General features: G+C 32.2%; 1 protein-coding gene across 1 annotated transcript in view; it reads right to left on the bottom strand.

Moving 5' to 3' along the window:
- Window positions 1-15,425, bottom strand: part of USP24 (ubiquitin specific peptidase 24) — a 123,151-nt gene that overhangs the window by 87,205 nt on the left and 20,521 nt on the right. The window contains 6 exon segments of the mRNA XM_039887268.1: window positions 56-121; window positions 463-498; window positions 1,486-1,608; window positions 2,306-2,449; window positions 5,802-5,869; window positions 7,182-7,347. Coding sequence (XP_039743202.1) covers window positions 56-121; window positions 463-498; window positions 1,486-1,608; window positions 2,306-2,449; window positions 5,802-5,869; window positions 7,182-7,347 — 603 coding nt within the window.

The following is a 15,425-nucleotide window of genomic DNA, read 5'->3' on the forward strand; positions in this document are numbered from 1 at the left end:
ATACCAACCCCCTAAAAAGTGAACTACATCAGGCACATATAGTGGTTTAACTTACCCCAAGTTCTATATCTTCTGAATGGAGCTTGGCTTGAATTGCTGCAAATCCACCTAATTCTCCAAACTGAAAAGAGAAAGATACAAATTCATTTTAAAATGCTACACATTACTAAGTAAGGAACTAAGGCTAACATTCTACCCCATCAGTGTGCTCTGTGCTATCGATCTTGAGTCATCGCAAAGATAATTCTAACGCTCCTGTGATACGCTGCAGGAGATTTGCTAAGTCCTGAGATTGCTGTTCATCTGTATAAATGGCATGTATAAAAAAGAGGAACTATAAAACCTATCTCCTTAGGAAAAAATTCTGACTATTCTCTGCAGTTGTCATTTACTTAAAATACCAAACTGTAAGAAATCATTAGAAAATGAAAAAACATGACCAAATTAATAAAAATTGTATACCTTATTTACCAAATCCACGACCCATCCATGAGGTTCCTGAGAAAAGAAAACAGAAATTGAGATGGCAATAAAAACTTCCTCATTAATCCTAATATTTCTTTTATTCTAAACAAAAAGTTGGAGAAAAAAGTATTAACATTTGAAAAATATTTTGAAAGTTTTTTCCAAATGTTTCTTAATGAGAATCTTTGACATAACTATATACAATTTTAGGAGTCTGTAAGTCTGTATTATAACTATACTCATTATTATACTATAATATTTTGTTTTCATATTTCCTCCACTATGCTGTAAGTTAGGAACCATGTCTTATTACTCTTTATTTTAACAACCAGGACTTTTAAATTTATATCTCCAAAATCTAGAATAATGACAGATACATAGTAAAATGTTCAATAAATGACTTTTGAACTACCTCGGCTTGTGCTAAAGCAATGGGCAAGTTTTCTATCTACTAAACTGACTTCTTTCAACTGTTCCTCAAAAACCAAACAGTATTTGATCAACGGATTGTTTAAATTGTGTACTCCCTGTGGGTATAATGCTACTGGCACACTGTAGGGCTCTAAATATAAGAAAAGATATTGGTTCTGTGCCTGGAAAAACGAAATTGTTAATGCTTACATAGTTTAAAAGAAAATTATACATGAGACTATTAGTTTTTTTTCCTAGGTATAATTAGTCATTTTAAATGATTTCAAATGCTCTAGTCTCTCAAATATCTCTAAGAAACTAGGACATCCATTAAACTGAGTTCTCAGAATTCAATAGGGCACTGATGTTAGGCAGTCATCATTTCACTAAACATTTCAAATCTAAAATTGTTCATGATGTTAGTTAACAGCTATGGAAAAATACACAATAGCTAAAAAAAGGTTAAGCAGTTTTACGAGCCATATGGAATATCATATCTGTCATTTTTCATAGACTTTTAATCTTTCCATGTATATTGCCATTTTTGTAGCACAGAAAATCTTTTTCAATATATTTCTCTATAAAAAGATGAAACAAAACTATATTTACCTTTTGGAAAGTAGATATAGGTGAAATAGCAAACATATTTCCTTCTCCAAACACTTCTGCCCAATTCCTTTGAGACACTTTCATTCTGTTTTTAAAATGGTATTCATTATCAGGATTGAAAGCCTAGATTCAAAGAGAACAGAGAAATATTATTATTAACTATTTCTATAACAACACATATTAATATTAGACAAGACGATAAAAATGTAGCCTTGAACCCTTTCATTAACGGAATGTTTCAAGTATCCCCAAAATGCATATTCTTAGCTGGTGCAGAGGAGCAAACCACTAAAGTGGTGTTCGCCTGTCCTGTTCAACATGTGCTGTGAGTTAAGAGAAGGATGAGGTAATAGGATGAGAGGTCTGATTCAAGGCAGGGTGATGACACTGTTCCAGACATCCAAGGGCTGCCACAGGTAGAGCCGGGCAGCAAGGCAACGAAGACGGAAGTTAGGAGGGAAAACGAGCTGTCTTTTTTCATGTGCTACTGTTACTAGTCAGGGAAAAAGGCCAGAAAGCAAAACACATGCATACCCTATGTGAAAGTATTTATGATGTAAATAATTAGGGAGACATAAGGGAAAAATATTTAATCAGTCTTAAGAGTTGAAAAGGCTATTAAAATTATAGAGGTATTTCTTTAAAACTGAAAACAGAAAGGTAGCTCTACTTCTAAAATGAAAAGCAAGGACCTAATAGCTAAGTTAACATCTTTAATGATAATATCATTAGCACTCACTACTAAGTACAAGTCAGTGGACAGTAAATATTTAAAAAAAAATCAAAACACAAAGTACTTCATATTTTAGAGATACTATACCATAGTAAGCACACCCAGGAGACCAATGGGAATTGGATCTTGTTTTATTCTCTCTGCAACCAATTCTATTAATAGCATTAACATATTGTAGATTCCTTCATGAATTTCAGTACCCCACTTGTGAACAGCACTTGATGTCAGGAGCTACAAAAACATAAAGGGCAGTTTAGAGTTGAACTTGAAAAGGAAAAAAAGCTTATAGTTTATCAGTTCAATCTCAAATAATCAAGAGATTATTATCATAATACTTACTTTTATAATACTTGCTTTCAAAGACCTATAACTGTAGTCCATCTACTCATTCATGTATTTCACAGTCAACATTGAGTTTTGTTTTTGAACTTTAATTCCCTTACATTAAAGAAATTGGTTTAAAAGAAAATTATTTGCTTCTCTACTTTTCATTATTACTAATAAAGGTTAAGTGGTATAGAGAAAGTAAGAACCTGAGATCAACTCCTGGTCCTACTGTTTTCTAGCTGTGTGGCCTTGGACAAATTTATCTGAGTTCTCAGAGGCTCGGTCCTCTCATCTCTAAAGAGGCAAAATTCCTACTAACTTCATATCGATGTTATGAGTACCAAAAGATATAATGAGTATTTTATAATTAGTAAGGTATTATTATTATTAATATATCTTGGCTGTCACCATTAACCAATATCCCTGGAATCTAAGAAACAAATACTATATTTCATGGATTCTAACATACACATTCTTTTTATGGTTTTTTTTTTTTGTATCTAAGAAACAAGATTGCTTCTTTCCACCTGTTGACCAGATGACAGCAGGACTCTGAATATGAAAAATATTTAGAAATGTCCTAATAATCTATTTTGCTTATTATTTGCCTTTTTGGTATGTATAAAACTAGTATTCAAATTTTTTAAATGTTTCAGTAAATCTAAAATAGTACTAAGTGATAAGGCAAAGTACCACTGTTTACTTTGTAGCTATTTTTCTTAAATATAAGTATGAAATATTAAAGAATGGTACACCTTATACTCAGATAGCATCTTAGATTCATTAAAAAGGAGAAAGAAAGCACACAGATGAATCTAAAATCATCATCATTGGATTTACCCAGTCCTCAGTCTTTTAGTCCTAGAGAAGTCTAATTCAGGAACTACTGCCAAAACAGGGTATGAAAATATCAAAAGATTTAATAAAATAATGGCAAATTAATATGGTGGTTTCAAGTTTTTCTAAGATTTCCCTTAAGAGGGAAAATACTGTGCAATAAAAATTTCATCTTGGCTACATCAAGCAGCTCTTAACAAGAGCAGCATGAAAGGGCTCAAACTTGTTTAGCTACAGAGGAAAACCTCAGTTCCAGATTTTTAAAATAACAATTAGTTGCACTATTTGCTCAAATGAGCAATAAACATAAGACTAATTTTATATAAGTCAAGGAGTTACTATTTTTTGCAGGAGTATTTTTGGCCTTCATGTATATTCTTACTATACTTAAAAATTAAATTAAAGCAAAGTGCAGCAGAGATTAACATTTAAGAAGCTTCATGGTGACTACAAAAAAAAATGTAGGTGGATTAAGCACCACTACCTCTGTTGCCATCTCATATTCCCAGTTTTTACTTAAAAAATGGAGTTTTGTCTTCCTTCTAGAAAAAGGAAGGACAGGCAGTGCCTGGTGGGGAAGATGGGCACATGGTTTAACCATAACACTGCACTATGTCCAGGCTTAAATTTTTTTCTCTGCCTGAACATACTAATAAAGAATCCAGGTTGGACTGAAGGTGGAAAGGTAAAGAAAGTAGAAATCACAACGAAGCTCCTTTGGTGCACCTTATTCTTACAAGTGCTTATTATTTATACCCTTACTTCTAAAAAAAAATTTGAGGAGGCTTTTAAGAAAAGGAGAGTTATTATAAAAAAAAATTGCTAAGGAAACCAAGACCAATTAAATAAAATACTATTGAGTTTTCTGACAGCCAAGTCTAAAGGTACACAGAATTCTGCAGTTCTGACTTAAAAGAAAGGATGCCTTTTTGACGGAGAGAACCTTTTTAATAGCTCTAAACGCTAAGGTAATTTAACATAGACATTTATACATAAACAACACTGAACAACGTAATGCAGTATAACTTTGTGTTCATAGTTTTACAGAAAAAAACTCACACAACCCCTTGACTGAGTATTATACTATTACCAACAGCTGAGGGCATAATATAAAATAGTTATCTGAAGCATCTCTGTATAGAGTTAGAGCATTCTATTCCAAATATGCAACCTGATTGGACACAGGACTTTCTGGATTTGGAAATCATCAACCTAAAGGTCTTTTCCTTACGCTAATAAATTCTCTTCTATGACATGAATAAATCTGTATTTTCTCTCTCTGTAAATGTATGCATACATCATAATGTCAGAGTATGTTACATATAAAAATCCTGCTATTTTAAAAAAGCTACTATAATTCTTAACAAAATTCTTAAAAGTTTAAAAAAATTTTAAACTAAAAATTAGTTGAGTTCATCTAAAATGAAGATAAATCTCAATTTCAAATAATCCCTGCCCAAATGACAATTTAAAAAATTTCTCCTTTTTTTCAAAGATGAAGCTATTTCTATTCCTATAGTTATTTTTTAAGCCTTGAATTAAAGGAAATTTTTCTATCAAAATGGTGGTGGGAATGAGCTTGCAAATAAACAGTTTATTTTACTGGGTTTTAAGAGAAATACAAACTTCACCCATGTTAGCTCTAGTGCCTTACTTGCATATAAAACAAAAATGGAAGTCAAAACCATAAAGGACAAGACAGCAGGAGACACATTTATTTATTCAGCAAAGATTTACTGAGCTCTTTCTCTGAGTTAGGCTGGCTATATGCTGGGGAAAACAACAGTGTCTATGACATTGTCCCTGCTCTTCTGGGATGTCTTGAAAAGGGATTCTTGCTTGAGTGAGAAACGCAAGTCTTATGATCTCCTATTCTCACTGTTAAGAAAAATTGATTTATAAGACTTGTGACCAGAACAGGAGCAAGTGTATCACTCTAGTTCTGATAAAGATGCTACCATCCACATGTCAATTTGCCAATAATAATTAATCCAGTCAAACTTTCTGTAGTTTAAAATGTCTGCTTCTGTCTCCGTAGAATAATCAGTATTAATGGCTTATATTTGATAAATAAATATTATTATTGTGACACTTATACAAATAATAAATATTTATTATTTATATAAGTGTCAAAATCCTTAGTTTAGTAAGATGAATAATCTCCTAGAATAAACTCTTAACCTTAACAATTAAATTGAAGAAGTAAAAGTGACAGTCAACCAAAGATATGTGTAAACATTTAAATACAAAAGAAGTAAATCATTTATAAGCCCCAAATTTAAAGCTACTTTTTTCATTTTCTTGTATTCCTCAGTTGAACTAGATTCATAAACTGGTCTCACACATAAACTAAAACAAAAAACTTGTTCACCTTCACCCCTAACAACAACAAAAAATCAAACAAGCACATTTTTCTTACCTTTTTAAATGCTTCAGGCATACACCTATCCATAAATCTTTTACAATTTTCATCAGACTCGGAAAGACCTTAGTAAAATAAATGAAAAGATATGCCTTATTTAGATTTTAAGTAGTCTGTAGAGACCATATGTATCACTCCAAATTCATGCATCTGGAACTATTTATTATAGAAACCCTGATTCCTAAGGGATTATTAAAAGCAGAATATATACACTCTGATTAAGAAATAGGCTAAGAAACACAGTATTAAATTATTTATTAATGGCATTATTTATTAATATTTAATTATTAATATACATTTGTTAATAGAATAAGTACTAATTAGAACTGAAATGGTTTCCATGTCAGAGTAACTTCAAATGATCTAATAAATAAAATACCAACAGCAACTACTTACTCACCATAATTAGTTTTTTAAATAGCTTTATAAAAACACAAATATTCTCAATAAATGCAAAAATCACTCTTTTTCCCTCAAACAAACTGATGACCTCTGTGAAATAAAATGCACAGAATTGTGCCTGGCACATAGTAAGTGATAAAAACTTGCTAAGTGAATGAATGAATCCACCATAAAATTATCCTTTGGAATACATTAAAACAACAACAACAACTCTATAACAGATTTGCATATCATTGGGAACACTAAATACGTTTTTTTTCTGGACCCACTGCCTAGCATAGTACCTACACCCTAATGGACACTCAACAAACACTGCTGCTGAGAAGCCAGTAATAAAATACCATAAAATTGCCTATTACAATTAAATCTAATCCTAGTCAAAACATTTCCTCCTGATATGTCTCATATTTAATCGTGGTAGTAAACTATGCACGCTTTTAATGAAAAAAAAAATCATAGAACAGTGGCCCAATTCTCATTTCATAATTGAATTCAATATGAAAAATAAATGATCTTCTCTTTAATATATAGTACAGAAGCTTCCTCATATTGACACCCATTCTTCCAATCTGTGATATTAGTTTAATATTTGTAAAGCACTAAGACAGTGCCAAGCACCTTAAAAAGCACAGAATATTTGTTAAATAAATATTACTTTTTCTTAAAAAAAAAAAAGGCACTGAATTGAGACTTAATTTAAAATGCTCCAAACTTCTGTAGAAATAATTAATTTAAATTTCTAGAAAGCTTTCCAATTATATTTTAAAGAATCTTGTACTGTATTGGAGCTAGATGAAAATAGCTGATTTAATTCAAAGCTTTTATTTTATATGGAATAAACAAAGACTAAGAGAGTAGACGATCTAAGATTATATGGATAAGCAATGACAAGAGCTAAGATTAAAATTAGGCCCCTTATCCAAAAAAAAAAAAAAAAAAAAATCTCCTCATGTGTCCTGGAGTCTGAAAACTTACCTAGTCTTGCTAGGTAGGTAGATGCCAGTAGGCATTTGCCTAGTGATTCCTCTCGCTTGTAAGGGATGGACCAATGATCAGTCAAAACACGGCTTTCCAGTTCATATAAATTTGTTGTAGGGAATTCAATTCCTTCCCCTGAGCAGTTTCCATTTTCATCATTCTTCTGACAAAAAGGGATTATGGTAAAACAGAAACAATAATAGTTAGTACTTTAAAAATTTTAAATTTAACACATCGGACGCTTAATCAATGTTAGCTATTAATACCAATAATGTAGATACCACATTTCTTTCTCATAATCACATCTTTCACCCAGATGACCTCAAGTACTCTCAACTTTCATCACTGTGGCATCCCTACTCCCTCTGAAGGTGAGATCAACTCATTCTTCAAAAATGAATTCTCTCAATCTCTCATTATAAAATGTCAAACCTACCTTCACCTACAGCCATCTTATCCTCTCCCCTCTTTTTTCACTGAGAGGACAAATTTCTCCAAAGAGTTATCTGTATTTGTCATCTTTATTTCCTCCCCACTGACTCACTCCTGACACTCCATCGATACAAATTCCAAAGTCCCCACTCTCCCACAGTAGCTACTGTTAAGGTCACCACTGAAAACTATATCATTAAATCCAATGAACATGTTTCAGTCCTTATCCTACTTTTCAGGAATATCTGACCTCTTGCCAGCTCCCTCATCTTGATATGCTAGATTCGCTTCCCTTACTCCCAGGACAGCACACTTCCCTGTTCACCTTGTGGGTCTGGCTGGTTCTATTCCATTTCCCTTTCTGGTATATCCTTCCCCTTCTAGCCATCAAATATTGGAGTTTCTCAAACCTCAGTGCTACTCTCTCTTCTCCTCACTGTTCTCCAACCCAGTGGATGGCACCACATTCATTTAGCAACACAGCCAGAAATCAGGGACTCATTCTTTAAAACCTCATTCTCCCATCTCCACTCCCAACACCAGGTGACTAGACCGTGCAAATTTCTCTCAAATCCATTTACTTCTGTCCATCTCCACAGAGATGCCACTATTCCTGAACTCGTTTTTCTGCCATGTTTAACCTACTTAACTCCATACATCTGTAACTTTTTGAGAAGCTTTTCTAGATCTTCTAAATTACATCAAACTTCTTTATTTTATACTCTTACCATTCTGAACTTTTCCTTCATAGCACTACAGATATAATTTCATATTTAACTGTGACTTAGTTTATGTTTGTCTCTACTAGACCAAGTTCCATGAGGACAGGAACCCTGTTTTTGATCACCTCTTTATCTCTAGAACCTAGTACCTAACACAAGTAGATATTTAGTACATACTGTTAAATGGAAAAATAATTCATGTAAACAAGGTTTTGATTAATGAAGCAATTGCCAAAGTCTTCATCAGTTCTCACTATGCTAATCTGTAATAAAGCAAACTGAAACCCTCCTCCTAAACTGTCTAATATTTACTCTAGTTTTTTCAGCAACCTAAATATTTTCACAATTCTCCCCATAATTTAATCATCACAAAATAAATTCACCCCATTTAATAAGTCACCTTTAGCCTTAATGAAGAAAAAGACCATAAATATAGAGCAGAGATGATAAAAGCACATAGAAGACAATTTCCAATCTCATATGAATGATATCTAAAGGAATGCAACACATTATTTCTTTTCAGGTTCCTGTCTAAACTGGGATGAAAATAAGACAAAAAACAGCAAGATGAAAAATAAAAATGGAGAAGACGATGTAAATTGGGGGCGAAGAGTGGGTGGAGGTGGATTAAGTAAGTTTAGAATACATATAGGGCATACTCAGTTTCCAAAGTATAACACTTTTCAGAAACGCAATTAATAAGTTCTGTAAATAAATCAATTTTACTTAAAGGAACTGGAGACACCCAAAGAGTAAAAATTTAGAATAGTCTCAAAACTGTACACTTGCTAAATGCTTCAATTTATTAATGCAGGATAAAGAAGAATTTAGGCATATAAAAACAAATTCAGATGGATGATGGCTATACCTCATTACTACAGAATATCTACTGTTAATTCCTATAGGGGTTAATAAACCAAATCATATATAAATTCATCAAATGTACCCAGCACCTATTAAAACTAAGAGCTTCTGAATGAGATTACTGCTCTAGTAAGAGCCACGAGAGTTTACGTCCTCTCTCAGCTTTGTGATGTGAGGACGCAAGGAAAAGTGGTCAGCAGGCAATACGGAAGAGGGCCCTCACTAGAACTCGACCACACTGGCATCCTGATCTTGGACTTCCAGCCTCAGAATTGTGAGAAATAAAATTCTGTTGTGTAGACATCAAAAAACAAACAAAACCCCCCAAAAGCTAAGAGCTTCCTTAGGGCGGGGGTGGGGGAGATCCTTAACAAAATCTGTAACGAGACAAACATCATGTGCCTTCTGAAGTGGTGCACTGTTAAGGGCACGACATCACTTCTGTAGTAGTCCTGCCAAAAATGCATAACCTGAATCTAGGCATAAGGAAACCCCAAATCTAAAAAATATCACGACGATATTCTTCAAAAATGTCAAAGTCATGAAAGACTGAGGGAGACTAGACAGACACATTAAAAGCAACATGGGATTCTGGATTAGCTCTTGAAACAGGAATTTTTACTTGCTTCAAAGGACTTTAGTACTTCTTGGCTTCAAAGGACTTTAGTACTGGATCAATATTACTGTCCTGATTTTGATAATGTACTACGGTTACACAAAATAATATTTTTAGGAAATGCACACTTAAGTATTTAAGAGTTAAGGGCATCATGTCTATATTTTCAAACAGTTCAGGAACAACAATAACAACGCACATACACTTTTACATACACACGCACAATACATATGTATGCATATTTAATACATATATATGGAAAGAGAAAATAATAAAGAGAATTTGATAATTGACAATTGAAGATCCTGAATAAAGGTTACATAAAAATTCTAGATTTATATAAAAGTTATATAAATAATTCCAGATTTACACAAAACTATTTTTGCAACTTTTCTGTAAATCTGGAATTATTTCAAAATTAAAATAAAAACAATTTAGTTGGATATATACAAGCATAAAATTTTATAGCCAAATAGAACCTATGAGAACATTTAATATTTTACATAGAAGAATCTAATGAATTAAGAGAGGCAGGGACTCACTTAGAGTGGTGTGGGTAACCTCACAGGGTGATTTGTCCATAAATTCCTAATTGGGCAGGTCATGATGGGTAGTGACGCCCCATACACATAACTTCTTTACTAAACCGGCTTACCTTTGCCATAAGCAAGACTTTTCCATTGTTTCTGTGCATCTAGGTTAACACACCTTTGAAATGTCCCCTTTCAGTTCTCTCCTACTAATTTGTGCTGTAATCCAATCCCTGCCTTGCTTTCATCCACCTTCATGTAATCTTCCCTACTTTCCTTCCTTAATTCCAAATGCTTAATAGAAACTGCAAACTGTTATTCTCAGGAGTTTCTAAGATCTTGCTCCTAGTTTGGCTCAAATAAACTCTTATTAAAAAAACTCTTCAGGCTTGGAGCTTTCTTACATTGACAGTGGTTAAAAAAAAAAAAAGGTTAAATTATACTTAGTATGCTCTTCTTAAGAAGCCCATTCTACTTGGTAACAAAAAATTTGGTTTCTAAACACTTTCAGGTTTTTGTCTTAAATTACCAAAAAAGTAATATATGTACATTCTTTGTAGAAAATATAGAAAATATGAAGAGCAAAAATAAAACCCACCATTAACCCAAAATTAATTAGGCATTTTAATAACTATTTTCCCAGTAAAAGTTTTTCTTTATAAATTTTATTTTCTTAAAAATTCACAAATGTAGAATTAACCTCACTCACCACCTCCATGGCACCTCATCATTCTCTCTCATATAAAAACAGTATTAATGTACTATTTCATCTATCTGATTTAAAAGACAAATGCAATAATTATAAAACTGTTAATGAGGTTACAATATATAAAGATATGATCGTGTACAGATGTAGATGTGAATAAAACCAATTTCATCTTTGTCCCGGATTTCATTTCAAGTTTCAAGCTGTGACCTTTGACCAACCTTACCAAGTGCATCAAAGCCTTTTAGTTGATGATTATCTGTGTTCCATAAATATTTTTGTGGCCCCTGGAGCTACTGCATTCTTTGTTCCTTTATCTTGTCAATCATTAGATACCTGAGTTACACTATTAATAAAGTACAGTGAAGGGAATCTGTAGCAGAGAATAATCTGCGCAGAATTGCTGGGTCATCTATTTGGCTCCAACCCAATCTTCCTGTAGGTTAGTAAATTATCCTATAATAAATTCTGTTATATTCTATAGAGTTGCCTGCTTCATTTCTCAGTCTGAAGATATCTTTTCGTTATGGTGGCCATTACACCTTTGCCCATCATCATACAATATAATAATAATAACACAAAGGAGGGGGGAGGAAGCAAAGTTATATTGAAGCAATGTTTTTGTACAGTACTGAAGTTAAGTTGGTATTAATCTGAATTACACTGTTATAAATTAAGATGTTAATTGTAATCCACAGGGCAACCACAAAGAAAATAACATCTATAGTGAAAGAAAAAACAAAAGAATTAAAATGATACACTTGAAAATATTGACTTAATACAAAGACAGGAGTAATGGTATAATGGTAAAGACAGAAGAAAAAGGTATAAGACATAGAAAACAAATAGAAAATGGCAGATGTAAATCTTGTCTTATTAAATTATAATTATTAGTAATATGTTAAATGTAAATGGATTAACCACTCCAATCGAAAGGCAGAGATCTGCAGAATGGGTTTTAAAAAAATGATTTAACTATATGCTGTCTATAACACACACTAGATTTAAAGAGACAAAGAGGCTGAAATAAAGGAATGTTAAAAGATATATTGTACACACATAAAGGAGCTAGAGTGGCTATATAAGCATCAGAATAGATGTTAAGACAAGAAATGTATTACTAGAGATAAACAGGGACATTTCATAATGATAAAAAAAGTCAGTACAGCAGGAAGATAAAACAAAAGGACGTCAAAAGATATGCCATGAAAACAATAACCAAGAGAGCTGAGTCGCTACGCTAATAATTTCAGAAAAAAAACAGACGTGTAAAAATTTAGAGACAAAGAAGAATTTTTAATGATAAAGGGTATCAACATCAGGAAGACATAACAATTATAAACATATATGCATCTAACAACAGAAAGCTAAAATACAGGAGGCAAAAACTAACAGAATTGAAGAGAAATACACAATTCAAATAAGAATAGTTGGAGACCTCAATACCTCACTTTCAATAACAGAACTTGGTAAAGGTCAACAAGGAAATAGAAGAGATAAACAACACTACAACCAACTGTAACTAAAATATATTTAAAGAACACTCCACCCAATAATAGCAGAACATATTCTTAAGTGCACATGGAATATTCTCCAGGATAGAGCATATGTTAGATCTTAAAAAAAAAAGCATCAATAAATTTGAAAGGATTAAAATCATATAGAGTATGTTTTCTCTGACTAGAATGGAATGAAATTATACATCAATAGCAGAAGGAAATTTTGGAAATTCCAAAATATGTGAAAATTAAACAACATGCTCCTAAATAAATAATGGGTAAAAAAAAAAAATCAGAAGGGAAATTAGAAAATGCTTTGAGATGAATGAAAATTAAAATACAACATAACTTATGAGATAAAGTGATTAGAAGGAAATTGTTTTTAAAAAGAAATACTTCAAGTCAATAATCTAGCCATGTACCTTAGGGAACTAGGAAAAAAAAAAAAAGAGCAAACTAAATTCAAAGCAAGCAGAAGGAAATAAAGATTAGAGTGAAAATGAGAGAATTAAAAAACACAATAAATGAAACCAAAGGTTAGTTCTTTGAATAGATCAACTAAATGGACAAATCTTTAGCCAAAATGACTAAGAAAAAAGACTTAAATTACTAAAATCAGAAATGAAAGAGGGGATATCAATACGGATCTTACAGAAATAAAGATTATAAGAAAAGCTATTGACAATTGTATCCAACAAATTAGATAATCTAGATGAAATGGACAAATTGCTAGAAAGATATAAAGCACCAAAACGGACTCAAGAAGAAACAGAAAATCTGAATAGACCTATACCAAGTAAACAGAATGCTTTGTAATCAAAAGCTTGTCACAAAGGAAAGCCCAGGACTAGATGCCATTACTGGGGAATTCTACCATGTGTTTAAAGAAGAATTACTATCAATCCTTTATACTTTCCAAAATAAATAAATAAATAATAATAATAAATAAAATAAGAAGAAAAAAAAGAGGAACCATTTATCTGCTTTTTTTTTTTTTGAGGCCAGTATTACCCTTATATTAAAACCAGACAGACACTTCACTTACATTATGATGGCTACTATCAAAAACACAGAAAATAACAAGAGTTGATAAAAATGTAGGGAAATTGGAGGCTTTGTGCACTGCTGGTGGGAATGTAAAATGAAGCCACAATGAAAAACAGTATGGTAGTTCTCAAAAATTAAACAGAATTATCATATGACCCAACAGTTCTACTTCTGGATACATATCCAAAAGAATTAAAAGCAGGGACTTGAACAGATATTTGTACACCTGTGGTTATAGTAGCATTATTTACAATAGCCAAAAGGTTTCAGAAGTAACTCGAGTGTCCATCAATGAGTGAATGGATAAATAAAATGTGACATGTACATATAATGGAATGTTGTTTAACCTTTAAAAGGAAATTCTGATACACGCTATAGTGTTTATGACATTTAAGACGTTATGCTAAGTAAAATAAGCCAGTCACGAAAGGACAAATATTGTATGACTCCACTTACATGAGATACCTAGAGTAGTTACAGAGACAGAATGGTGGTTGCTAAGGGCTGGGGGCTGCAAGGGAGAACGAGGAGTTATTTTTTAACAAGTACAGTTTCAATTTGAGAAGATGAAAAAGTTATGGAGATGGATGGTAGTGATGGTTATAGGAAAATGTGAATATACTTAATGACAGAAGTGTATACTTAAAAATGGTTAAAATGGTGAATTTTATGTTAAGTATACTTTGCCACAATTTAAAAAAACAGTCAAAGATATCACAAGGAAAAAAGAAAAAAACTACAGACCAATATCCTCACGAATACAGACCGAAAATCTTTAACAATAAACCAGCAAACAGAATCCAACAATACAGTCTTAGCTGCCTAATGACATTTCAGGCAACGATGAACTAACTGCATTTCGATGGTGGTACCACATAGCCTAGGGTTATAGTAGGCTATACCATCTAGGTTTGTGTAAATGCACACCATGATGTTTGTGTAACAATGATATCGCCAATAACACATTTCTCAAAAGGTTCTATCGTCATTAAACAGCGCATGACTACATATAAAAAGGATTAGGCACTATGACCGAGTGTGATTTATACCAGGTATGCAAGGTTGGTTTACCATGCATGCAAAAAATAAATAAATAAATAAATAAATAAATAGATAAATAAATAAATAAACTACAGTAAAATAAAAGACAAAAAACACACAATTATCTCAATAGATGCATAAAAAACTCACAAAATCCAACAACTTCCTATGATAAAAAAAAACCTCAACAAAGAAAAAATTTTCTCAACCTGATGAAAGACATCTACAAAAAACCTACAATTAATATTATACTTGCAAAAACTGAATGTTTTCCTCTAAAACCAGGAACAAGACATGTTTGTTGTCATAGCTTCCATTCAATACTGTACTGGAGTGTCTAGCCAAGGCAATTAGGCAAAATAAGAAATAAAAACTATTCATTCAAGTCAAAAAGGATGAAGTAAAACTATTTCTATTCACTGATGACATGATCTTGTTATACAGAAAATTTTAAGGAATCCAGGCCACGCCCCCCTAAACCCTACTAAAATAAATGAGTTCAGCAAGGTTGCAGAATACAATATCAATATATAAAATTCAATTGTATTTATAAATACTAACAATAAACAATCCCAAAATAAAATGAAAAAAATTCCATTTACAATAACATCAAAAAGAATAAAATACTTAAGTATAAATTGAAAACTATAAAACAGTATGGAAAGAAATTAAAGAAGACCTAAATAAATGGAAAGATATCCTATGTTCATGGACTGGAACTTAATATTGTTAAGATGGCAATTACTTCCTAAATTGGTCTACAGATTCAATTCAATCAGCATCA

Source organism: Pteropus medius, unplaced genomic scaffold (genome assembly GCF_902729225.1).
Source record: "Pteropus medius unplaced genomic scaffold, Ma_sr-lr_union100, whole genome shotgun sequence".
NCBI classification, from domain to species: domain Eukaryota; kingdom Metazoa; phylum Chordata; class Mammalia; order Chiroptera; family Pteropodidae; genus Pteropus; species Pteropus medius.